The sequence below is a fragment of the Manis pentadactyla genome, chromosome 3 (assembly GCF_030020395.1).
Source record: "Manis pentadactyla isolate mManPen7 chromosome 3, mManPen7.hap1, whole genome shotgun sequence".
Classification (NCBI taxonomy): Eukaryota; Metazoa; Chordata; class Mammalia; order Pholidota; family Manidae; genus Manis; species Manis pentadactyla.
The window spans coordinates 109156647-109182443 of NC_080021.1; the positions used below are offsets into that span (position 1 = coordinate 109156647).

Consider the following 25797-nt stretch of genomic DNA (forward strand, 5'->3'; position numbering starts at 1 on the left):
CCCCAAATTGTTACTAATTCTTCAAGATCTATCCCAAATGTTTCTTTCTCCCAGGGTTTTTCACTCTTGCACTGACAAACCTTCCTTCTCTGCACTCCCACAGCATTTTGCAAAAGTAATCGATACTTGTCATTAAATGAGATACTGCATGTAATGTACACTATTTGAAAAAGCATCGTGACCACTCCATAAATGTTCATTATTGTTACTGTACTTAATGCTTAATTGTTATTTATTTGCACATCTATTTCTCCTAGAGACCTTGAGAATACTTACAGCCCCTAACCTCAGGGGTTATCCCATTCACCTCTGAATTCCCCAAGAACAAGAAAAGAGCAGACATTCGATGCTTTCTGATAAACAAGTGCGCACACTAAGTGTAATGGCAGCCGAACATAAAGATGTGTGACATCTTATCTCCACCTTTCAAGGACTGGTCCCTGAAACGGGGCCAGGTGTAATGGGGTTTCACCTCTGTAAGTGTCATGTCTTTGTTATGTATTTGCCATCCAACAAAAGACAATGGGATACTTGAAAAAATACAAGTGCACATTGCTAGTGTTCTTCTGGTTTTCTTTAACTCTCTTTAGCTCTGGAGGATCAGAAAATCAGAAATGGCTGTTGCTTGTTCCATCTCTTCTTTGTATTTTACCTGCATAATTTACTAAAAAAGGATATAAGTTTTATTTAACATAAGGTTTAAAAAACAGTTAAGAAGTCTTCACTTGTAACTATTGCATAGTTGAATTTTTAAATCCTACCATTAATTTCCCTTCAGCTGGGGACACAGATTTTTATTTTCTCTGGTCCTTTCAGGACTCCTTTATCCTAAAGTGCAAATAAACCCATATCTACTCACCTATCCATCATTGAAGGGTTTTTTTCTAATTAAAATAAGCAACTGTTGCTTATGGAAAATAAATTTTATCATTGGGCAGATGCACAAAAACAACTTGGAAATTATCTTAAGAATGTAATAACTTATTATTTTCTAACTGAAAAACAGTTTCTATTTATTACTGTTGAAGTAAAATTGAGTTAGCTCCAGTTTTAGGAACACAGCTTATCTGAGAACACACAAATAATCCAGAATAAGGAAAAAGCTAAAATGGGCACAATAAAAGAAAAAGGAGAAGGTGGAGAGAAATGTCCTAAAGGCCGAGACCCTGAGCCCTGATCACTGTAGAAAGGCGGCTGCAGAGAGGAACATCTTCTACCCACATAGTCATGATACGCAGAGACAGCCTGCATCTCAGCATCCACTTCATTCAAGAGTTCCTCCAAATCTACTGAGAGTCAACCGGACAAATGGTAATGCCAGCACATGGGACAAGAAACCAGTTCTTTAAACTTATGAAATGACTGCGGTGCCATCCTATCAGATGATATTTATTATGTCTGAAATCCGTGGAAGATGGGATTCAAAAGAATACACATATGTATCTTTATATGTATGGAAACAGGCTAGATTTAAGAGGCATATGTTAAAATTCAGCAAAGACTTAAATCTACAGAAAACATATTTTAGAAATCACTTGGTTACATTTAAATTATTAAGGCTGAAATCCATGCTCGCAGTCATAAAGAAATGGTCCCTAAATATCTTAAACATAATCTATATCTTGGTGTCTGCATATTCAATATGAGTAACAAGGCCAATATTAGTCCAGATCCAAAACAGTTAAATGAAGAGCACACTGAGATAGATGGCAACCCCTAAGTAAGATTCCAAAACAGTTCTTAACAGAGAAAGCTAATAGCTGAAAGGCTTGTACTCTGGAAGTGGAAAATGTCAGGATCTCTAAGTGTCAGAGAATCATACCTGGGTTTGACAGATCTAGCTAATCTTGAAAGGGCAAGTTTCCATCTGAATACTAAGCAGGAGTATATGGCCCAATCTCATAGAAATACAGAACCATGCATTTATTCTTTGCCAGAAGAGGACATCGGCTGCTGGGAGAAGAAAGGATACACTGTAATATTTTGTGTGACTTCCCTCAGGTGAGATGCTAAACACGATTAAAGACGTTGTTTTTTAATATAGCTCTAAACTAATCAATCCAGCACAGTCCTTCCACTGTGGGCAATAGAATCACACACTACAGAACATTTATAACATTCCATCCCTGTGCATTAATGGGTACATTTCAAATGCCATCACTTGCAAGTGAAAGAAATAAACACTTCACATTTCCCTGCCACACTAACTTCTCTACCAGACCCGTGTGTTGCCCACCATGGACTCTCAGCCTAGTGCTCAGAGCACATTTATACGCGCTTGTCGTAAGGCCTCCTCCTAGGCTTCCTTCAGGAGACGGCTTCCTTCACAGTGCAGAGCTTCACTGCCCTCCCCGGTCTGCAGCAGAGTTAGAAATCCCTTTGAAGCATGCTGTACGGAACATTACCGTGCGTTTCCTGCTCCTCGCACGGATGGCAGCGCTCGCTAACATCCTAGGCTGCCACGTGACCACCAGAGTTCCTAAGAGAAGAGTCTAGTCAAGGCAGCTCTACTGGGATTATTTAAAGAAAGGCTCTGTCTCTGAGGGATAAGGTGCAGAGGAAGGTCAAAAGGGGATTTAAGGAAAATCTTCCTCAACAAGAAACTAAATGCATTAATTTTTTTATTGAAACATAGTTGATATCCAATATCACATTATATATAAATACTATATATATATTGGTTTCAGGTGTGCAACACAGTGATTCAACAATTATATACAGTACAAAATGCTCACCACAGTAAGTGTAGTTGACTTACTGTGTCACCTGTCTCCATGCAGAGATATCACAATATTACTGACTATATTCCCTACACTGCACTTCCATCCCCGGGACTAATGAATTTTATAATCAGAACTTTTTACCTCTTCACAAAATAAATAAATATAAAAATATAAATAATAAAAAGAAATATACACTAAATATACATGGAGAATATCAGGTGGTAAGAGAGCAATTATCCATTGTAAATGTTGAGCATTGAATGGAGGAGTCTTTTACTCATGACAGAAGCACATCCTCTACCGGTTCCCAAGCTCAGGGAGAACTGGAGGGTAAGTTATCTTACAAATTGTAGTGAAGGTGTATGTTTTTCTTTGCTGGAAGCTGGAAGAGGTAGACAGCAAATGGTGCCTTTGAAACCATTTTAGTCACCAAATAAATGTTCTGGGGCCTTTAAACAGGGTAAAATTTCTTTCCTCCAAGTTGTGGACAGGCACTGAAATGTATCCTTTCTCTGAAAAAATTAATACAGTTAAAATTCTGTTCAAAAAGATGAAATCTAATCCTAGATTTCATTACTGTACTACTAAAGTGCTCTGTCTCTTGTGCACTGTGACATATCAAGATGACACACAGGTTTAGGTTCAAGGGGAACAAGGCTACAGCCTTCCTTCTAGAAGTCAGACCTTTGATAGTTGATGAAATAGCATTTCAACAATGTGAAGAAGAAAAAGGCAGTCAGGTTTGGTACAGAGCTAAAAACATTTATCTAGCTTATGTTTGCTTTTGAAAAGGACAACTAATGCTGTAGAGTACTTACCAAACTAATATTCTGCTGAGTTTTCTTCACTCGATCCATCTCCAGAGTATCTTTTACTGTGGTGCCAGCTCCTATTGCTTTCTTATAAAATATCTTTATTATAAGGGAAAGGAAAGAGTAACTAATAATATTCCTTAAATTAAAATTCAAGTCCTATATCGTATTCTTAAAAAGACATCGTTTCTCTGGTTTTAAAGTAATGTGAATAATGCTTTTGTTTATGAGTACTAAGGTTATGTTAATTAATTAAATAAGGCATTATGAAAATAAATGTCCAGTTTTGGTTTCATATTCAATAACTCTACAAGTAATCCTCTAAATCCCACTCCAGGGCATACCTGGCACCTGAGGTGGCTACAAGACTATTGGCTCTAAAAATGTAAATTGCCAAACTAGAGTTTCCTTCTTCATATATAAATATATGTCACGTATGTATCTGAGAAAAATCAAAGTCCATATTATAAAAACTCACTAAGCAGTCATCATTTAATTCAAAACCATCTTGAAATTTTAATTAAGTGCCATTCTCCAAAGACAAAGATGCCCTCATTTCCTACAAAGAAAATATTGGCCCTATGGTCAACATCAAAGTCAATTCAGTCTATTTTTCTTATTTTTCACTTGTTTACCTTCCTACATGTCTCCTACCAACACCCACCCCTTTCAAATATAAAGTAAAACAAAAAACAAAGTGCTCTATAGAAAAATTATAAGCAAGGCTTATGAGGACAGAACTGTACCCTCTTGATACTTGGTAATCCTGTGGGCCAGAGGGGCTTAGAAGAATATGACAGGACAGATGTTTTACTCTAAAAGATAGAAATCAGGAATACCATGGAATCACAGGAGATAACCCTGGATCTTCTCTTCCAGCAAGATTTGTCCATTTCTTAGCACAGCCTGCCTATGAAAACCCTAGAGATACCTGACCTCATACCTTGAGGTTTAGAGCTTGCTGATTTATTAGGAAGTAGAAAATATTGCAGAAGTTCTCAGACTGAATAGAATTTATATTTTGATGAGGCATTTGCTAACTACTAAATGACTGATGAGTTAATTCTACATTAAATTATTAGCTGTATGGTCAATTCTTGTCGTTTTAGAATTCAAGCTTATATATATTAAACATAACCCAATCTCTTAATTAAAGGCGCTGATACAATTCCTATTCCTCAAAATAAAAATCTGAAAGTTTAGGAATTGGTTGCAAATTAATAAATCACTAGGTACATTACCATTGCAAATAATCAGTGATCAGGAAGGAAATCATTTCATGTGACTACTTTCATCTTTAAAATAAAATCGGCGTGGAAGATGAAGACCTCATTCCTAAGTGGAATTTTAAACTCAATTAAAAATAGCTGTTGCTTGTACCAAAGAAGAAAATTTGAATTTGCAATTCCAAAATAATCATGAAAAATTATACCTTGTAAGAACATTTGGTACTGTTAAAAAGAAACAACAGGCTCAAAAAGGAGTCTCTCATAGTAACCCACATCAAGACTTAAACTGAACCAAGTAGCAGTTTCAGCCTCTCCAAGGAGTAGAATTTTAAACCAATCAGTCTGGAGTTTCCTGATCAGCATTAGTGAGGTAATCTGCATGATAAGACCTCTCCTCTTCCCCCTACGGGAAGGTGATCTTGACTAAAATAATCCTTTTCTTTCCTTTTTTTTTGCTAATAACTTCCTTGCCCTGCTTGGTTTCTGCCTATAAAAGCCATCTAGTTTGTATGGCTCCCGGGAACATCCTTCCTTCTGTTTGTTGGATGGGCTACTGCCCGATTCATGAGTCACTGAAGAAAGCCAATTAGATCTTTAAATTTGCTGGGTGGAATTTTTGTTCTTTAACAGTGCTCTTATTTTCTAAAGAAGTAAAGACAATATATTTGACACAAAAAATTCAAGCAACGCAGCAAGAAATTAGACAATGAGGGAAGAAGACCTTTCTTACAAAAACAAAAAATTTCAAGGTGGTGACTGAAAAGAAATAATGGCTACTCACCTCACTAATATTTTGTTGAGCTGTCTTAATTCTCTGAATTTCAGGAGTATCTGGGACAGTACAATAGTTTGAAAGCATCTTCTCTGCTTCATCTTTATACTTTTTCTAAAAATATAAAGCTATTATGAATCTCAAACTGAGTATATGTGCACATGAGAAAATGATAATACTTCTTCCAACTCTGCCATAACACATGACTCATATAATCATACATTTATTTTATCTTATGATTTTCAAAGCAGTTGGTGTGACAGCAAAAATAAACGAAATTTGCACACAGAGTAAGTAAACAGTCCAGGGAAGCAGCCTCACTTACTCAGGTAAGCTTTCCTACTCCAGTCCATTCAAACACCTCTGGAGGGCTTGACCTCTATGCCACTCCTAAATTTAATCCTTGTGATACTGTGACTTACAGTAAGAAATATATGCTTGGTCTTCATCCCATTTCTGACACAGAGCTCCTAAAACCCTTGGAATTTCCTAAATGATGAGAGCCAAAATGTTGTCTTTTGGTATGCTATGAGGTGACTATGGGAAAAACCTAAGGGTGGTACTTTGTGTCAGGGAACCAGCCAAGTGGTTATAGGGTTAGAATGTTCATCGTACTCCAGACCCCCAGCCTCTGGGGTACTGAAAGGGGCTAATGGTTAAATCAATCACCAATGGCCAAGGCATAATCCATCATGCCTATGCTATGAGGCCTCCGTAAAAACCCAAAAGGCCAGGGTTTGCAGAGCTTCCAGGCTGGTGGGTGCAGGGAGATCTGGGGGACAGTGGACCCTTCATACCCCTTCCCCCTGTCTTACCTTGTGCATCTCTTCCATCTGGCTGTCCCTGAGTTATATCTGTTATAATAAGCCAGTGTCTAGTAAGTAAAATGTCTCTGAGTTCTATGAGCCACTCTAGCAAATGAACTGAACCTGAGAACAGGTCATGGGAACCTCTGCTTTATGTCTGGACTTGCAACAGCGTCTGAAGGGGGGAGGGAAGCAGTCCTGTGGGACTGAGCCCTTAACCTGATGCCAGGGGGAACAGTGTCAGAATTGAGTTGAATTCTTGGACATACTGCTGGTGTGCAAGAATTGCTTACTGGTGTGGAGAAGCCTCCATATGTTCACTGGAATTGATGACCAAAACCCAGAAGAAACCTACTCTTCCCCGTCCGTGTTCAAAGTAGCCTCGAGCTCCTGCAAGTACCCATGTTTTTTATGCTTCTGTATTTATGCTTTGTATCCTACTTCAGATAAAGATACATTTGAATAAGGGAAAGGTACTAGTACCTTTGTAGTTGAGATAAAAATCTCAGTTTTCTGTCTTCTAAATTTACTACTATGAGCTCAGAAACAACCTGGGCAATACCTTCTGCTCATACTAGCATTTATACATAGTAGGAAGTATTATCTCATTAAATCAACCTCACAAGCAGATACTATTATTAGCTCCTCCAACAGATGTGAAAACTGAAGCATTAGCTAAGAGTGTCAGAGCTAGGATTTAAACCTGGGCATTCTGGCTCCAAAGTGAGTGAAGTTAACCATTATGCACACTGATGCCTGTTAGGAAAGGTAATTATTGTTCCCATTGAAATGCAGTGCTGCCTCATTACATCCTCTTCAGTATTCCACTGTATCCAAAGTAATTAAAATTCCTCAAAATCAGATGTATCCTCATATCGCACTGAAAAAATCAACACTGTGAAGTTAAATCAGGAATTCTGATGGTCCAGGCCTCATTTCCTACAGGAAGTCTTTATTCTTGATACCTTTACTTTCTGATGGTATATATCTGTGGGGTAAATTCCAGAACTTCCAGAACCTCCCGCCTGACCTTTGTCCATTTAGAAATCAATAGCTTCCTGCAGCCTCCAGGGCAAGGGGTGGAGAGATAACAGCCATTCTCTCCTCCCCTCTGTTCCTGGTACATAACTGGTCTGGCATCTTCCAGTCACCAAGGACCCGCCAATGAGTTCTTCCCAGAAGGGGCAGGCAAGAAGTAGTGAGAGCGCTGAGGGAGCAGAGAGCAGCCGCTGTAGGAGACGGATGGGGCCAGGCGTAGCTAGCGAATTTGAGCAAGCGGTGAGCAATAAAAATGGTTTCTCCCAACCTATCCTTTTCCTTGACTTAGTTCAGTTTCACCAGTTTCATAGATGATTTGCCCTAGGCCAGGAATATCCTTCTCCCCAGAGCTACATCTGGCATGAGTTGGCAGGACTAGTGAACCTGAAACTGTCCTCATGGGTGTGATGTCTGGGTGGGCTGCTCCTATAGATGGTGGGGAAATACACTTGGACCCCCTTGCAGGTGGTGGGGACACACCTGGGAACCCTTCTGTGGGTGGTGGTGAGACACCCAGGAACCCCCCTGTGGTTGGTGGGACTTCACTCAGGGTTCCCTCTGTGGGTGGTGGGAATTCACCAGGAGATTCTCCAGTGAGGATCTGGTCTGGGGTTAAGTGCCTCCTAGAAGAGTGGGCCCCTCCCCAGAATTGGGGAAGGGTGGGGACACCAGAGGCAGTGGAGCTGGTCCTCCATGAAACAGGGGACTGCTTGTAGGGACTGAGTGGCTACAGGGCTGCATGAATTGTGGGGTAGCTGTATATCATGGCATTGTGAGGAGCTACCAAGAAGAAAGACGCACTTCAGTATCAACTGGAAGAACAGGGAGACAAGTTGTGCAATGCTCTGAAAAAGGAATGAAAGCTATCGAGAACTGAGATTGTGCTGCTGAAAGACATACTAGCAGCAAGAGAGGACACAGCACAAAAATGCAAGATGCAAGATGCCATGGGGGAAATGAAGGAAGGAGTGGTGCCTTCATGCCAGGAGATGGTAGAGGAGATGTCAGGGGAGGAGGATCTGGGGGAAGATGAGGGGTGGGGCCGAAGGTGGAAATGATGCTGAGGCCACTGCCTGAGGCACCAGCCCCTCCAGTATTAAAGGCCCACCCAGTTGTAGTTAAGAAAATAAAGGTGGCAACAACTGCAGGTTTCTCAGGGAAAGGAGCAACCTCCTCCCCAGTTTACGGAGCACTCCATGCCTCACCCCTATACCCAGGCTGAGCTGGTGGATTTGAGCACCCAGTTTCGACAGAAGACCTCAGAGCCTCTGCCTACTTGGCTTTTGCATCTTTGAGATTTAGTAGTAGAGGGTATTATTCAGTCTGGGTCAGAAATAGTTAAACTAGCTTCCCTGACAACTCACCCCTCTCCAGCAGAGGTTGCAAAATGCCCATCAGACCCCAGGGAATCATGCACTTTGGATTGGTTGACAGCAGATCTCAGGGCAATTCAGCCTAATCAGGGTGAGTTACCATACTTTCCCACTAGTTGGAAAACGTATGCAGAGCACCTGCAGGTTTTACGTGAGTTGGGCATGAAAAAAATCATCTATAGTATGGACCCTCAGAGCCCCTTGTTTACCATGGAGATGAAAAATCTGGTGCTCCATAGAGCTCCCTGATCCCACTTTGGGTCCCCCTAGCGACTATTCATGTCTCATAGGGCAACCCATAAGTGAGGTTACTTGTACTATAGCAGATCTGGGACAGGTTGAAATAATAAGAGCATGGAAGGAAATACGGTCTGCAACTGAAAGAAGACATTCAAAGAGCCCCATAAAGGTATGAGGACCCAGATATGGGTTGATTTGATAAAGGCGGGGGCAGTGAAAGAAAAACCTGATGGACAGCCCAGCAGAATCTTGCTAGAGCTGTGGCATCAATTAAAGCTGGAGCATCAGTTTCAGCTACTGAGGTCCAAGACACAGAAGTCAGAAGCAAAGCCCCACGTCTGGCCCGTTTGTCTGTAGGCCTTCCTGGCAGAGAGTACTCAGACCCTGCCTGGACTCCCTCCCCCAGAGGAGGGCGATTGGGCATTGCAGTTTGACTGAGGAAGGGCTTAAGGTCCCCACCTTGGAGGACATGGTGGGCACCTGAGGCCACATGTGGAATTAGCAATTCATTGGTCCACTGTGAATGTACAATGTGTCCTGGCACTAACGGATACAGGAGCTGAATGTTCTCTGACTTACGGCAACCTTGAGCAGTTTCCTGGGACTGCTGCTATAATAGATGGCATGGGGGTAAGGCAATTAGAGTGAAGAAAGCCCAAATCCTATGGGGAGTAGGGCATTTACCCCAAAGGAGTATACTGTGTATATTTCTCCCAACACTGAATGTATTTTAGGGGTGGATATCTTGCAAGGTCTGGTTACAGACCACTGCAGGTGAGTTCAGATTGAGGATATGTGTGGTAAAGGCAGTTTTGAGGGGACATGCTCAGCACCCACCTATAGCTCTGACTATATCTCAAGTGGGTGACAAATACTAAGCAATATAAATTGCCTAAGGGACACAAAGGAATTGGAGAAACTCTACAAGAGTTGGGGAAGGTGGGCATCATAAAGCCCACTCATAGTCCTTTTAATTCCCTGGTGTGGCTAGTGAAAATGCTACATGGCTCTTGGCATATGACCATGGACTACTGGGAACTGAATGAAGTCACATCCCCTTTGCATACTTGCACCCCTCTATAGTAGCCCTTATGGACACCCTCAGTTGTGAACTATGGATGTATCATTATGTTGTGGACCTTGCTAATGCTTTCTTCTCTATTGACATAGTACAAGGAAGTCAGGAACAGTTTGCCTTCACATGAGAATACCAGCAGTGGACATTCACTGTCCTTCCAAGGTAATAACCATCTATTCCATCACAGGGTGGGTGCAAGACTGGACCAAAAGGCCGCAGAGTGGCATGGCATAGACTCCTACACTGGCCAAATGGGGCACATATTTACAGCAGCATAGTGCCCTCTCCACTAGCCCCTTAATTGGAGAACTCCAATGCTTATTTGGGGCCAGTGATATACACCACTGGAAAACAGAAGAAACTCGCTTTGGAGCAATTAGTAACAGAGAGTCCTTATTGGGAGGGAAGAGCCCCTCTACCTAAAAACACTTGGTATACAGATGGCTCCAGCCATGGAAAGCCCCCCAAGGTGGAGGGCTATGGCTTTTCATCCTAAGACTGAGACAATATGGATGGAGGATGGAGAGGGGAAGAGCAGTCAATGGGCATAATTGCAGGCAGTATGGCTCGTGATCACCCAGGAGCCTTCCCCAATAGTTGTCTGCACTGACAGCTGGGCCATCTATCAGGGCTTGACCCTGTGGCAACCAACATGGTACCATGCCAACTGGATGGTTGGTCACATGCCCCTCTCGGGGCAAGAGTTGTGGCAAGACCCATGGGCCTCTGGTCAGACTAAGACAGTTACTGTATATCATATGACTGGCCATTTGCCTTTGGCATCCCCAGGAAATGATGAAGCAGACACATTAGCCCAGGCATGTTGGCTAGAAGGAAAGCCTGCCTCTGATGTAGCTCAATGGTTATATCAGCATTTGTTGCACGTGAGGCCAAAGACAACATGGGCTGCAGGCCGATGGTGGGGCCTGTCGTTGACCTTTGAAGAAGTCAGCAGAGCCCGGCAGGAGTGCCTTGTGTGCTCTAAGGGGGACTTACACTGAGTCCTGAAGCAACATGGGACAATAGTAAACGGGCCTATACACCTTGTTAGGTGGCAGATAGACTAGATTGGGCCTCTGTCTTTATCAGAAGGATATCAGTATGCCATGACTTGTGTGGACACAGCTACTGGACTATTGATTGCTCTTCCTGCACATTGTGCAGATCTGCATATGACCAAAAAGGGCCTAGAGTGTCATTTTGCAGTCTTTGGCAGGCTGGAGGTGATTGAGAGCAATCAAGCCAACCACTTTACCAGAGATGAGTTAAAAGAATAGGTGCAACAATTAAGGATAAGGTGGAAGTTGCATGTGTCATATAACCCTGCCAGGGCAGGCATGATAGAGAGGTACAATGGTTTGTTGATATCTGGCCTGAAGTCAGACACCAATAGTCTACAGGGCTGGTCAGTTTGCTTATGGACAGTGCTATGGCATTTGAATGAGAAGCCCTGGAAAGGATCCTTGAATCCTGTGAACATGCTAACACACATTTCTGCCTCTCCTATACAACTGCATGTGCAAACCAAAGAAGAATTATTGAAGCCAGGATATGACCAGCAGAGCAATATCCTGCAGCCAGCATCAACCATGTTAAATCCTGGAGACTGTTGAATGGACATGGCCCTGAACATTTTGACACATGGACTAGAGATGGCTGGCCCTTTGGCACCTTGGGGACAAGGCCTAGAAGCTGGCCTCCTGTGTGTTCCTGGAGTAACAGCAGAGTGGCCCCCAAAGTTCACAGTAGTGTACCTAAAATGTCCGGGAGGTAAGAGCATCTCACAGGGAAGTTTTGTTTTATCTTTATGGCCAGTGCATGTACCTCCTGTAGCCCTATATACTGACCCATCTGTAACTCCCACAGGGGTGGAGGTGAAAGTCTGGTATACTAGACCAGGACGAGACCCCATTCCTGCCACTGTCCTATCACAGGACCACTCTCTTGCATGCATACTACCTTATAGATAGGATTTGCCTATGCTGGTGTCATTAAAACATTTATCTTATTGCCCTTAAGTTTATTTTCTTCTACATTCCTTGTGGATTGGGCCCACCTCCTAGCCACAGCTGCTGCCTGCTGAGAGAGTACATGGAGCTCCCTACTGGTTCAGCTGCTGGCCTCCTGTGGAATGGGAGAGTTATGGACTTAATCTGAGTGGGACTTTGAGCCCAGCTGGATCCTCAGGCTTGAGGGCTGTCATGATTTTATTGCTACCGGTATTTCTGTGGTTATTGTATGTTATTAGTCTGGTTATAGTGCTCCAGTTTTCTCATACAGGTGACACTGCAGAAGACTGGGGGCAAGTAGATTGTGAGGTGAGATTTCTGGAGGGATAGATTGTGGGGTAAATTGCAGAATTTCCAGACTCCCCCACCTAGCCTTAGTGCATTTACATATCAATAGGTGTTTACCACTGCAGCCTCACACAGACTCTGGGGCAAGGGGTAGAGAGATATTAGCCATTCTTTCCCATCCTCCATTCCTGATATGTAATTGGTCTGGTGTCTGCCAGTCACCAAGGACCCAATGGAGTTCCTTCTGGAAGGGGCAGGTGGGAAGTAGAGAGAACGCTGAGGGGGCAGAGGGTTAGCAGTGGCCAGAGGAGACAGTTGGGGCCAGGTCTAGCTGGTGAACTCAAGCAAGCTGTGAGCAATAAAAATGGTTTCCCTCAACCTATCCTTTCCTTTGATTTATTTCAGTTTCACTGATTTCACAGGGAACACCCTTCCCCATGAAGCTACAATGTCATAGTTTGTAATACTATATTTGCATGATTATTTGATTAGATTAGCCTGCAGCTCCCCAAAGACAAAACCATATCTAATTTTGCCTGTAAATGGATGCTTAGGAAAAATTTGCTGAGTTGATATCTTGAAATAGCAGCTTTTATCCACTGACTCAAATAGCTATTAGCCTGTTTTATGTGTTTATATTTTCAGTTCAGCTGATACAGTCCCAGCCAATTTCTCCAAGTTCACAGGCCACCATGAGATGCTAAGGACTGATGGACATGCACTTTAGGATCATCCCAAATGCTGTGTCATCCGAAAAGGCTGAGAAGCATACAACGCCCCCAACATTGATTCTGCCATCTTGATACTGCCATTTTGAATGAGTGGATATTTATATTCTTTGCTTACACATTCACCAGAATTTTAACAAATTTGGTCAAATTTTATTAAAAATTATTTTCAGCATAAACTCCATTAATCAAACTTAAATCCTTGGTCAGTTTTCTATAGCCATTTTAATTTTTTCATTCCCTTTACTCTTTTTTTCCATTGAGATTCATTGTTTTCCTTGCAAATTTTATTGCAAAGATAATATTCACTAAAGAATTTTTTGCCCAAATCAGATTTTATCAATAATTTCTTCTTCCAAGTATTTTCTTTTGTGGTCATTATTTCTCTCACATCCAATTTTTCTAGAAGACATGTGGCAGGTATACTTGGCAAATTAAATTTTACCAAGAAAATGTTCTTCTGTTAATTTTTAGTTAATATTCAATTTCACTTTACACATTGTGCAGTTTTACTCACTGCTAGTTTTAGTTGGAGCTGACTATTTTAATGATAATATTCCTTATGAAATGGATAAAAGACAACTCATTTGTAATCTTTTTTTCTGTAGTTTAAGCACTGGAGACAAGTGTGCAATAGAGTCAAAAAATAATAAAAAGGTCAAAATGTCCTTGGACTCAAAACAGAGGACCCCCACAGGGGAGCTTTGACATTTAATAACGTCTGTTGAATTGAATCTACAGCAGTTGTCCCTTTCATTAGTGAGATTAATCAAGTTTGGCCAATAGTTCCTTTATCCTAGGTTGCACTGACTTTGAATACAATGCCCTAAAAAAGACATCAATCATAGAGATGCACAAAGCATGTGGGAATTGAATATCAGAATGCATTCTTCTGAGCATTTCATTCTCTACCAACCTGGCTGTAGATCTCAGACGCCCTCTTGGCTCGAAGCATATCCGGAATATCTATGCTCACTTGCATTCCTTTGCCTTTAATTTCATTTTCTAAGTCTTTCTTATATTCTTTCTAAAAAAAAAACGGACAATAATCTTCAGAGCTTTGCTTAATGTCCTATAGCAGATATTCATGCTTTTGAATCTCCAAGCCACACAGGTGGAAACTCATGTGTACTGTCTATACACAATTTAGTGTGCTTGTTTTAAACTTTGAATCCCATTCGTTTCTTACCTGGCTGGCCATTTCTGATGCTTTCATGGCTCTCTGGATATCAAGAGTGTCTGCGCTCACCTGCATGCCTCTCCCCTTAATTTCAGTCTCCAGATCCCTTTTATAGTCTTTCTGTAGAAAATAAAGCATGCAATTAGGGCTCAACAACAGTTTGAAAAATGGTTGAAAAACTGTGACATCAGGATCATGGCTTTCAATGTGTATCTCTTTTATTTCCATAGAACCAGAAAGAATTTTAACTTGTGGTAGGAACATGACTTGGACTGACTTATTCCCAAGTAATTGGGAGGCTTTTTTCTAATAACCTAAATTAAGAAAGAAAACAGTTATCCAAGGGGAATTTTTTTTAATATTCATATAATAAAATGGATAAATTATAGGTTAATGCAGAACTCATTTGATGAATAGGAATAAAATGTGATGGTAAAATTGTCACTTTTCGCTCTACAGTGAATAATTGCTAGTGGCTTGCTTGGCATCTGATCACTCTTTTCCCTTCATTAGCTCAGGCAACTCACTGCTTCCCCATCCTAAGCCATTCGGCTTGGGTGAGACTGGCCCCTGTCCACAGGCCCTGCTGGGTTTAAGTAAATCACTATACCCCATCTCCAGCACTTCATGATTGCTTTAGAGATAGGTGCATTGCCTCCCTTTTCTTGCCAGACATGACAGGAGAAGATTCTAGGAACCTCTTTGCAAAGAGAAGAAAGCCTGCCTGGGAATTGAGAGATAGAAACTAACTAAATCACATTGCTTGAGTCCTAGATCAAGCCATGCCTAAGAATTCTTCTGCTGTTTGCTTATAAGAACAATAAATTATCTGTTTGCTTTGAGCCAGCTTGAATTGAATTTCCTGTTACTTATAAAATAGTCACAAATACAGGCACACATTTCAAGAGAGACTCCAGGCACTTCTTAAACTGATTGTAAAATGCAACAAGCTGTACATTTACAATTAGACATTTCTCTGTATGTATTCTTCAATGAAAAGTTTAAGTAAAAGGAAAAAAGCTGTTGATTACATCTTATTATATTTCTTCCAAACAGTTATTTCCTATTATGTCAGCATACTCTAAATTTGTAGATTCCCTGCTACAAAATAAATGTTGGCTTGCTTACTTGTGAAAATCCAAATTTAGAGAAGTTGTGTAAATGGAATTCTCAATCTCAGAGAAACAGTTTTCCCCATCTTCTACTCATAACTCTGCCAATTTTCACAGACTTAAATTCTTAGTCTTACTTTTCTGAATAAAAACTCAAGTAATAATATTTAACTTTCAGAATCAAAATACTCAATTATTATTATGTCTGTGGAAAGCTGCCAGCTTCGTAAGTCTCTTTAAGGCACCAAAACAAAACCTTTCATTTGAGGAACAATACATATGGGAACTGGGGCACTGAGCCACCAAGTCCCATGAAAGAAGTCTACCATTTAATTTTCCAATATGAACTTCCAAATCTAAAAGAGCTCAAAAACACATAAACAGACTACACAGGACACTAACAGTATCAGTTATTTACTGGTGCAAAAGAAAACACCCTAAAACCGAGAAGGCTTAAAACAACATGATGGCACCTATGGTCCACAAGGCAAGCCCCATGACTAGTGCTCTTAAAGCCTATGCCTGAGACAGGCTTGCTAATGTCCTACTGGCTAAAGAAAGTCATACCGTCCAGCCCACAGGTATTAGAAGGTACATATACCACACTGATTTTACTTGAAAAATTAAAGTTTGAACTAATGCAAACTCCCCAGCTTTGGTGAAAATGGATTTTGGAGTCTTTCATTTGGGCAAAATGGGATGTGGCTATGATTATACACAAATGTGTGTGTGTGTTCTATTAAAATGCCTTTCCCCAAGTTTTCATTGATATATTTAAAGGGAATGCACAAAGCAGAAACTGTATATCTTCAAATAAGCATGATGATTTAGAATGGTTTCCATTCTAAACTGTTGAACTAGTCAAACATCTGTGAACTTCATGTACTACTCAAGCTGTCAATATGATCTGTGACGTCCCAAAATTTGGGTTTCGGGGTCTGCGCAGCCCATTGCACTGACCTCACTGGCAATGTCTGAGGCTTTCTTTGCATGCTGCATTTCAAGGGTGTCGGTGCCAGTTTGCATACCCTTCCCTTTAATTTCTGACTCCAGGTCTTTCTTGTATTCTTTCTGTAACAAAGCAACATTTTACAACATTCAGACATTCAAGGGACAAACATATCTGTATTCAATGACACCAAAAAATGGTTAACCCCCCTTTTTTTAAGGAAGAAAATACAGCTTACTTTGTATTACGAATGGTCACCTAGAACTAAATTTTCTGAACTGCTCAGAACTATATCACTATTGTCACTGAAGAACGGCCTATAAAGCTTGGAAGATTTTCATTATAAAAGATAAGAAGCTTCCCTGACACTTGTCCTGGGGACTGAGGGAAAGGAAGGTGGGTTGAAATGAGTTAATATTGTAGAAAGAAGGCTGGCTTTAAAGGCAGAGAGCTCAGTAGCTGTGTGGCACTGGGAATGTTTCTGGTTTACTAATATTTCTGGTTTACTAATCTGCAAGATGGGGACAACAATTCATCCATGCAGGATCACTTGTGAGGATAGGTGAGGCAGCATATAGCATAGAGCCTGGTACAGAATAGGTGTCAGTAATTGACAGCAATTTCTGGTCTTTTACTCCAATAAAAGGCGCTAAGGCTGACTTACCACTGCTCCCCCCCCCCACCTTGCCAATTCAGTTGCACCGGGTGGGATTCAGGCATTGAGAGTTTAAAACAATCGTTCCAAGTGTTACTGACAAGAAATTATAAAATCTACCTCTGAAAGTGAACTGAACATGTCATCGTAACAGAAGAATTTGTAGAAAATGACAAACGTAGGGATATGTAAGGACAATATTAGCCAAAGACATCATAGTGTACATCTGCTGTTTTTGCCTGACCAACGTCCATTCCTCCCTCTTCTGGCAAAAAGTTCCACCATTTTCTTTTGAGGAATTACCTCTAATCCATCTCAATCCATAGATTTTAGGCAAGTTGATCTCCCTACTACCTCACATATATTTTTAATTCCACTAACATTGCCTTTAATTTATTTAAAGAACATGAATATGGACAAAGATGAATGCAAATCTTTTAAAAATACCTAACAATGTAGAATGTTTTATACTTAAAACATTTTTAAACTAAATACATGGATGACCATAGCAGGTCATCAGCACCTTACACTGCCCTGGCCACAGACACAGTGACTGGGACAGCTGTGTGCAGAGGACAAAAGCTGACCCACTGGGACTCAATCCTAGGACCTTAACTCTAAGAAGAGATGCTCACTTCCCTCTGGGGTTACTGGCCACAGATACTAGATGTCCCACTGTAAAGAGGGATCATCACATGGAAATAACCTCTGGAGAGTGAAGCAATAGAAAAGGAAACAGAATTGAGAAAAGAAGGAAGAGAGACATTTGAATTCCAACCTGAAGGAAAATTGACTTTGGACTTCTCAATTCATAAGCCAAAACATCTCCCTGGTGGCCTAGCCCAGTTTGAGATGGATTTCTATCCTTTGCAATCTGACTAGTAGAGTCATCATTATCACCATCACCACAGTTTATTAACATATGGGGATAAAACTTTACATTTTTTCTCTGCTAAATAAGCTAGGTTCTCCTCAAAGCTCCGTGCCATTATCTGATACCAAAGTAATGACATAAAACAAGAATTAAAAGACTGAAAGCACTTCAGAGGCATTTCATTCCTTCTTATGAATTCCATGTGAAGTGAGTAACGGCCACTTTCATCTTATAAAGAGGTTCCTGCAGACTCGTGCAGCATCCTAGGCAAGCCTGGGGAGTCAGCGGGGCTGTGAGCAGGAGAGCATGCAAACTTTCAGACTGCAGTTCCTGACAGCCCATAGTGACGTACCTTCTAATCTTCTGCTTACCATTTGCCTAAAAAAATCAAGTTAAATCTCATAAAATTATTTTTGTTTATTGTATAGATTTTTCTCTACAACAGGGAAATGGTCTTATTTTCCCATACCACACAGAAAGAAGATTGGAGCTTTTTTTTTTTTAAATCATTGATTTCCTGGGAAAAGACTACTAAGACATAGCTGCTTATAATCGTCTTACATATAAAAGTTGTGTAGCCTATAAATCTTTGAGAAAGATATACAAGGAAATCAGGTGAAAATTCATAATTCCCAGATGTTAAATAAATATACTCACTTCACTAGCCATTTCAGAAGCACGTTTCGCTCTTTGAATATCAAGAACTTCTGAATTAAGTTCCATTCCTCTCCCTTTTATTTCATTTTCCCAATCTTTTTTATATTCTTTCTATGAGACAAGAATATCATAGTTCAAATTTTACTGAGAAGCTCTTTAGCTGATACACATTTCACATTTTCTAAAAACCACAAAAAAAGGAGAAAATACTTCTAGAAAGAAATGATTCAGACTCCTGAATATTTATTCTCCAGATTTCCTACAAAGACTTCATTTTCTCATTTAATCATGTTTAGAGTAGCTTTCAATATTATCAATCTTTTCTCTTTCATCCTTTTACCAATGTATTTTGGTACCATATTGGTACCATATTTTTTTAAAATGTCTTTCTTTTAAGTGGCAAGGGAGTCCTTAAGATGGATGCTTCTTATTATTTGAAGTATTTCTTTGAAACCTGTCTATAAACTATGAATTGCCAAAAGATCATAGCTAAAAAAAAAAAAAGAATGGGAAATTATAGAATTAAGGAACCAAAGTAGAGTTTCCATTTTATTCAAAGATTCATAAAACCAAATAATTTCCTATAGATTGATGATACATAGTTTGAATTTCATCTACTTTGGTATCATATTTTAAGTACATTCAAATATCTTTACTAATACTTATATGTAACTTGGGGGGATTCTTTGTGCTAATCAAGGTCTTGTTTCCTTACAAATTGCATTATGAAAATAATATATATCTTAATCCAATTCAACTAAGCTACACTTAGGACTAATTTGCCAGATGAAAGATGAGACTTGCTTTAAAGATAAAGAATCACGTTCCAAGTAATTCTAGGGATCATCTGATGTTATTTTCTCTTTGTCCAGTATAATTAAATTAGCCTGTCTTCTGCTTAACTAATAGCCCACAAGATATTGTAATGACCTGAATGTAATTTTGGAAACAGGCCTGGAGTCAAACGAGCTGGATGAAAGTCAGAGTTCTTTCACTTAGTTGTCCATGTGACCTTCAAAGGACTTTAAGTAACTGAGCCTTGGTTTCCGCATGGGCAAAATGAGAATAAAAACACTTGTTCTACCAATGTCAAAGGGCAATTGAGAGAATCAAATGAAGTGAAGTATAAAATGATACTCTGAACACTCTAAATGACAATATAAATGCAAAAACCTTAATAAAATAAAGAATGTAAGGGTAATTTAAAGCTAAATACTTACACTAGAAAGGGAAGTTACAATTTCATTAAATCACTGAGAGTCCCCCTTCTAGAATCAGACACCTCTATAACTTAAAAAGATGTTTAACCGTAGTCTTCTAGAACTTTTCCTATCCTGACGCATACATTCTGTCTCAATATATCTAAAATAAGATTCATTCAAAAAGAGGAATAAAAGAAAAAGCAATGGCCTGTATACATAAGTCATTTATACACTTTAAAATAGATCTCTCATTGTCATTTGTATGTAGATGATGAAAAGATTCCCCTTTAAAAATATCACATAAATAGTGCATATTCTTTAAATGGAAGACAATACTAGTAAAGTTGCCATTTGATCAGCTTTCAACTTCAAAAAATTTTGTAGGAACTAGAAGTAAGGAAGGGTAAGGTATTAAAGCACTCTTCTATACATTACATGCTGATTTCAGCCCAACATACACTACACAGTGGCTCACACTGAATTTTTAAAAACAGTTCAATGGTAAATGCCAGTTGACATTTGGTTATTATAGAAGTTATAATGTTGTGTGTCCATGTAGGTAATTGTACTGTAATTTATATCACTGGTTTAAGACCTTTCTTTCAGGAATAGATTCTTCAGTTCAGAATTCAGGGTGAAATGGAGTTCTCCAGTGCGCCCTCTTAATGTCAAGAGAATCTATTTAAACAGAGATTTGGAAGAAACTCTATGTTACTTTCTAGCCATCTTAAAAAAAACAAAAACAAAAACTCTTGAAGGGATGGATTATGAGCATAATATTTTTAATTCTTAGATTTGAATACCTTGATGTCCAACACATTTAATACAGTAATTGTGAACCAACATGCACCACTAAGTTTGTGGGGAAATCCTGCTGAGAATACAATGAAACATCAGCATGAGTTCCTATGTTCTATATGCAAATATTTATTTTTTCCCTACTTTGAACACAATCCACTTATACGTAATGTGCCATTATCCAGATCTTCACAGGCAAGCACCTCATTTCCAATGTCAAATGTCATGAGAATACTGCAGGGGTGTAACAGAGAAAGCTGTTTCTAATATGCATTTTCAATAACTAAATTAGAAAGAATCAAGCTTGCCTCACTCATATTCAAAATAGGCATTTTTTTAAAAAGGCTATAAAAGTTATTACTTAGAGAGCTTCTTTCAACTAAAACACAAAATCTGAATGTTCTTCAAGTTTTTTCCAGGAAATCTGGGTGATTTCTTCCACAAACTTTAAATAAAAAGGTTAACACACTTTCCAATTTTTAATGAAAATGAAAAACTCTACTAAGACAAAAGTCAAAGAAAAGGAAAGTAATGAATTAATATCTCAAACACTGAACTGAAAGACAAATAAGTAAATGTTTCCTAGATTATTCGTTTTGTTTTCTTTTGCAGTGTTTAAGAGTGAAGAGCAGAATCATACCTCCTTCAGAAGGTTGGTGATGTACTTTACATGTAAAAATTCTGGAGTCTGGTCTAAATCCAGTGATGACCTTCCTTTAATCTCCTTCTCAAAATCTTCTCTGTAGACTTTCTGTTAAATTAAGACCACATAATTTCGAATTTAGAAAACATCAGTGACAGCTGAAAAGATACTAGAACAAGAGTTTCTAGACAAAATCAATGTTTTTCTTCTATAACCCTGCCACCTCAGTCTTCTTATTAACAGGAAGATAACTCCATTGTATCATTAAGTTTAGAATTCAGGCAAACAAAAACAGAATCATCAAGCACCCACTCCCTCTGGGAAAGCATTCTAAGGGAGGCAGCTTCATGTCTTACTAGTCTATTACTGTTGACAACAGCCTGTTTGGAGAGGGGGTACCAATCAAGTTGGCTGTTTGATTAAACTACCTGCCTGGTTCACCCTAACGGCCATCTGCTGGAAGGAAATCGGGCTGCATGGAAGGCCATTCAACACAAAATAGCGTCAGTGTTAGGGTTCTCATCATTCCTCTGTTTGACCTTTTGTGAATTTAGGAAAGACCATTTCTAAATTGTAGAAATGAAGGCTGCAGGGGAAGGTTTTCCTTGAATGATTTTGGCATTGGGAATATTTCTCTCTCATCTATGGAGCTTGATATGAATCAATTACACTGTGAGGAGAATCTTACCTCGAATTTGATAAATTGTCTTTTAGGCAAGAGTTCACCACAAGAAATGACAAGGGGAATCTGACATGGTTGTGGAGGCCTAACTCCACACCCCTACCTGGCCCTTTTACATCCTCTGCAACCTTTTGGCTATGATTCTCCAAATTCTAGTGTTTGAACTACACACTGAGAACCAATGGGAACTTAGGTTTTATGACTATGAGAACAGTCTCTCACAATAACAAAAATATCCATCCATGTGAAATACTGAATAAATAAGAGCCCACATTTTACCAACTAAATATTTTATTCAGATTGCATGACAAAGATGACAAAAATGAACAAATTCTGCATGAGATTATTATTAATGCAAAACTAAAAGCTATTTCCAGGTTCATAATATACTTATTACAGAGAAGCATGTCATTGCCTCACACACATTTGTGTTTTATTCGTCTGTTTAACAAATAATCCATGTAGAGCCACCAAAAAAGTCCACAACAGATGTTTTATAAATACTAAAACCTAACAAAGCTAATTAAGAAGTTGCATTGAGAACATTCTGAATTAAAGGAACTATAAATACACCAAAGAGCAATGAGAAACTGTCCTCTTTCTACACAGAACTGAGATAACAGTCATAAGGCTGAACCTAGGGCATTTCCAGACCAAAAATGATTCTTTAAAAGGTGAAATATAAATATATGTGTTTATTTCAGATATTTCATTTCAAAAAGCCATTCTCCTATGAAAAAGTTATTTTACTGAAGTCAGTCATTAAGGAAGGTTGATTATGACTAGAACTGGCCAACACACTAGGAAAAAAAACTTTAATATGCTTTTTTATTAGGAGAGTTGTATTTGTAAGACCTTTTCTAAGGCAGATTTAGAGATTTCTTCTAGAAAACACACTGATGAAACCTATATCTGGCATTAGGAGAAAGTAATAACTATAGGCTGTAACAAAACACTAGAGGCCTTTCCAGAGATCATAAACACCTGTCTGCAGCTTCAGGAAGCTCATAGTCAAGCTTACCTCTTAGGAATAAACACCACCTGTAAGCCAGACGGTCCTCTTTGGGTCTAATTTACTGGTCCTATATTTAAAGACATCTTTTGCATCAAACTTGGTCTAAGATTTTTAGATATTTTATCTTTTTAGCGTTTGGAGTATAAATTTGGCCCAAAGATATTTTCTGTTGGAAGATTTCTCTCTCCTCAAGCCCTGCTGAGCAGAAACACAATTGCTGAGCCTAAAAATCTAATAGCCACCAGCTATAATTAAAGGAAAAAACATGTCTTAGCCTCTGCAAAGGATAATCCCCCCTGGTGATGACACCAGAAATCAGCATAGCAAAAATTGAAAGCCAATATTTAAAAAGATGCACTTGGCCCCCAATGAAAGTTAATTCTACAACATAGAATAAATGTATTACTCCAGTTAAACGTTAAAGCTGGTTGTACCTGATGTCAAAGCAGCTGATCAAAAGCAATTAACTAGTTCATTTGACTGATTTATTTTTAAGTTGTCAACATTTTATTTTCCCTTTGTACTGTATAGCCACAGCAATGGTGCAAGTAAAGTGGTACTTATCAGACTTCCAAGATCTGAACAAGGAAACATGCCTATGTAGAAACAACAGCACTTTTCCAGTGCTGAAGTACCTTTAAAGTCTAAAAGTGAAATTTGTTCTTGGAGAATCTTTTTTCTTTTGAGGGTCCATCTCCAATAGAAAAAAAAAAAACTAAGCATTTCATGTAAATAAAAACAATTTGAGCTACTTTTCCCATTGAATCTTTGAGAGGCAGTTATCTATATGTTTTGAGATTTGTTTTTAACCCATTGGTTTGTACAATTTTAAGTTAGGGGAATATTCATTTCCTTCAATGAGTCCATGTTTCTCTAAATGTGGTTGTTGGACCACTTACATCAGAATCCTTGGGACGCTGTTAACATATGATTCCCAGGCTCCCTGCAAGCCCCATGGAAGCACACCTTCCCCCCACCTCACCCCCAAGGAAGCAGCCTGGGGACGTGCATTACCAATGTACTTCCCCAGGGCTCACCCACAGGGGAGCTGGCATACCATGGCCACAAGGAGGAAAGAGAGGGAAAATGAGATGGTTGGCGAGTTGGCGAGAACATGCAGAGAGGACCAAAGAGAAAGAAAATGGAAAAGGGAATGGTCCCTTCTGTAAGACAAGGAGAATATAACACAAACTCCAAAATACCAACAGCTGGGGCAGGGAGGAAGGCCCCTGAGACAGCACAGCCTGCAGATCCTGGTCTTCTCAGCAAAGGAGGGGGCACAGCTCTCTGTGAGAGCTCAGGGGCCAGGAGCCAGGGCCGTGCAGGGAGGACCACCCTCCACGTAGACCCCAGAGGCCCCACCCGCAGGACGTGTTCCAATTCCCCACTTGGCACCAGCACAAGGCGGGAGACCGCCTACCATCCTTCACCCTAAGAATGGGACCATCAGACCCCATTTCACAGGGTGGATCTAAAGCTCAAGTGAACAGGAAGGCACAGCTCAGGCAGGAAGAGAAGGGACTGGAAAGCCAGAGAGTCCTGGAACTTGACCGGCATCTTCATGCAAACAGCATACTTGACAGGAGTCAAAGATACAGTTGGGTGAAGAAAGGAGAGACTATGACAACAGATAAGGATCTAAAATTCCGTGTCATCAAATACCAGCCCCCAGAACTGTTCTGTTGTTGAAGCATGTCTTCAGTACTGTGTTCTAGCAGCCCAAACTAAGACTAAGCTATTCCAGTAAGAATTATCCCATTAAATGTACATTTTTGTAGGGCTTCCGAACTTGGACCAAATTTACCAGCTCTGTCAGTTCAGTTCAAACAAATAGCTTATTTAGTCAAAATATTCACTTGACTATTCTTGATCAAATTCCCTTTTACTGGCTTAAGAAGACTTGGGATATGAAAATTACAAATGATTATTTTCTCCTCTTTCATTTGAAGAAGACATTAAACAACTTTAATGATTCAACAAGCCACAGGAATGTCTGAGGACCCTTTCCCTGAAAAGATGAATTATTGCATTTCCACAAATAGTACATATAATGTTTATAAAATTCCGTGAGAGTTTTATTGTCTAGAAGTTATCATTTCCCCCTGTTTTGATGGTGTTACTGGAGAAGAGAATAGATCTTATCCACTAAATATCCCTGGATGGGACTGTAATCAGCTGATACCACTGCCTGATACTTCAGGTTGTAATAACTTGATTGTATCCACAGAGCTAGGATGTTAGCTGAGGACAAAAATCTTCCATGTCTGTGTCTGGTCCCCAGAAACATAGGGGAGAAAATCCAGCATCAGCCAAAGAAATCTTGCTGGCACATGGCAAAACTGGTGTGGGGAATACCTGGATGTGACCTAGCAGGATCTCAGGGAAAGATGGATAAGCAGAAAAAAATTCTTAACTCATCTCTTCTCTTGATATTTGAAAACTTACATGTCATTGTTTATTGGGGACTGGGGAGGAACCAATTAAATGAGCTACCAGAGAAAAGAGAATCATTCATACTTTGACCAGGTCCTAAAACATTGGCATTCATTGGAAACATGATTTTAAGCAAGACAACTCATTTCACTGGATGCATTGTCGATCTAGGGATGAAACCATCATTATTTTGAGAGGATTTAATGAGTTGACGTATATAAAGCACTTAGCATATTACTTAGCACAGAGAAAGTATTAAATAAATGTTAGTTCTATCACCACTGGGGGGGAAAAAGGTAAATAAAGCAACCAGCTCTTCATTTCCTCTTCAGTCTTTTCCCTACTCATCAGAGTTTTGCATGAACACAACCTGAAACTGTCAATTTTTATAATCATAGAATGTGAGGGCTAAAAGGGATGTTAAGAGCTCACCTGGCCTGATACCCATATTTGCCAAATGGGAAAAACAGAACCAGAGACTCCCAAAGACTCAGGCAATCT

At 39.6% G+C, this 25797-nt stretch overlaps 1 protein-coding gene across 3 annotated transcripts in view; it reads right to left on the minus strand.

Annotated features, from left to right (window-relative positions):
* Nucleotides 1-25797, minus strand: part of NEBL (nebulette) — a 330843-nt gene that overhangs the window by 35780 nt on the left and 269266 nt on the right. Inside the window, exons 12-18 of one of the 3 annotated variants that reach the window (XM_057498268.1) lie at nucleotides 21164-21274; nucleotides 18524-18634; nucleotides 16349-16459; nucleotides 14286-14396; nucleotides 14013-14123; nucleotides 5546-5650; nucleotides 3542-3634 (exon numbers count right to left, since the gene is read on the minus strand). The exons of the other annotated variants lie outside the window; for them this stretch is intronic. Of the exons in view, the coding sequence (XP_057354251.1) occupies nucleotides 3542-3634; nucleotides 5546-5650; nucleotides 14013-14123; nucleotides 14286-14396; nucleotides 16349-16459; nucleotides 18524-18634; nucleotides 21164-21274 (753 nt within the window). The remainder of the gene's footprint in view (nucleotides 1-3541; nucleotides 3635-5545; nucleotides 5651-14012; nucleotides 14124-14285; nucleotides 14397-16348; nucleotides 16460-18523; nucleotides 18635-21163; nucleotides 21275-25797) is intronic. 3 annotated transcript variants of the gene reach the window in all.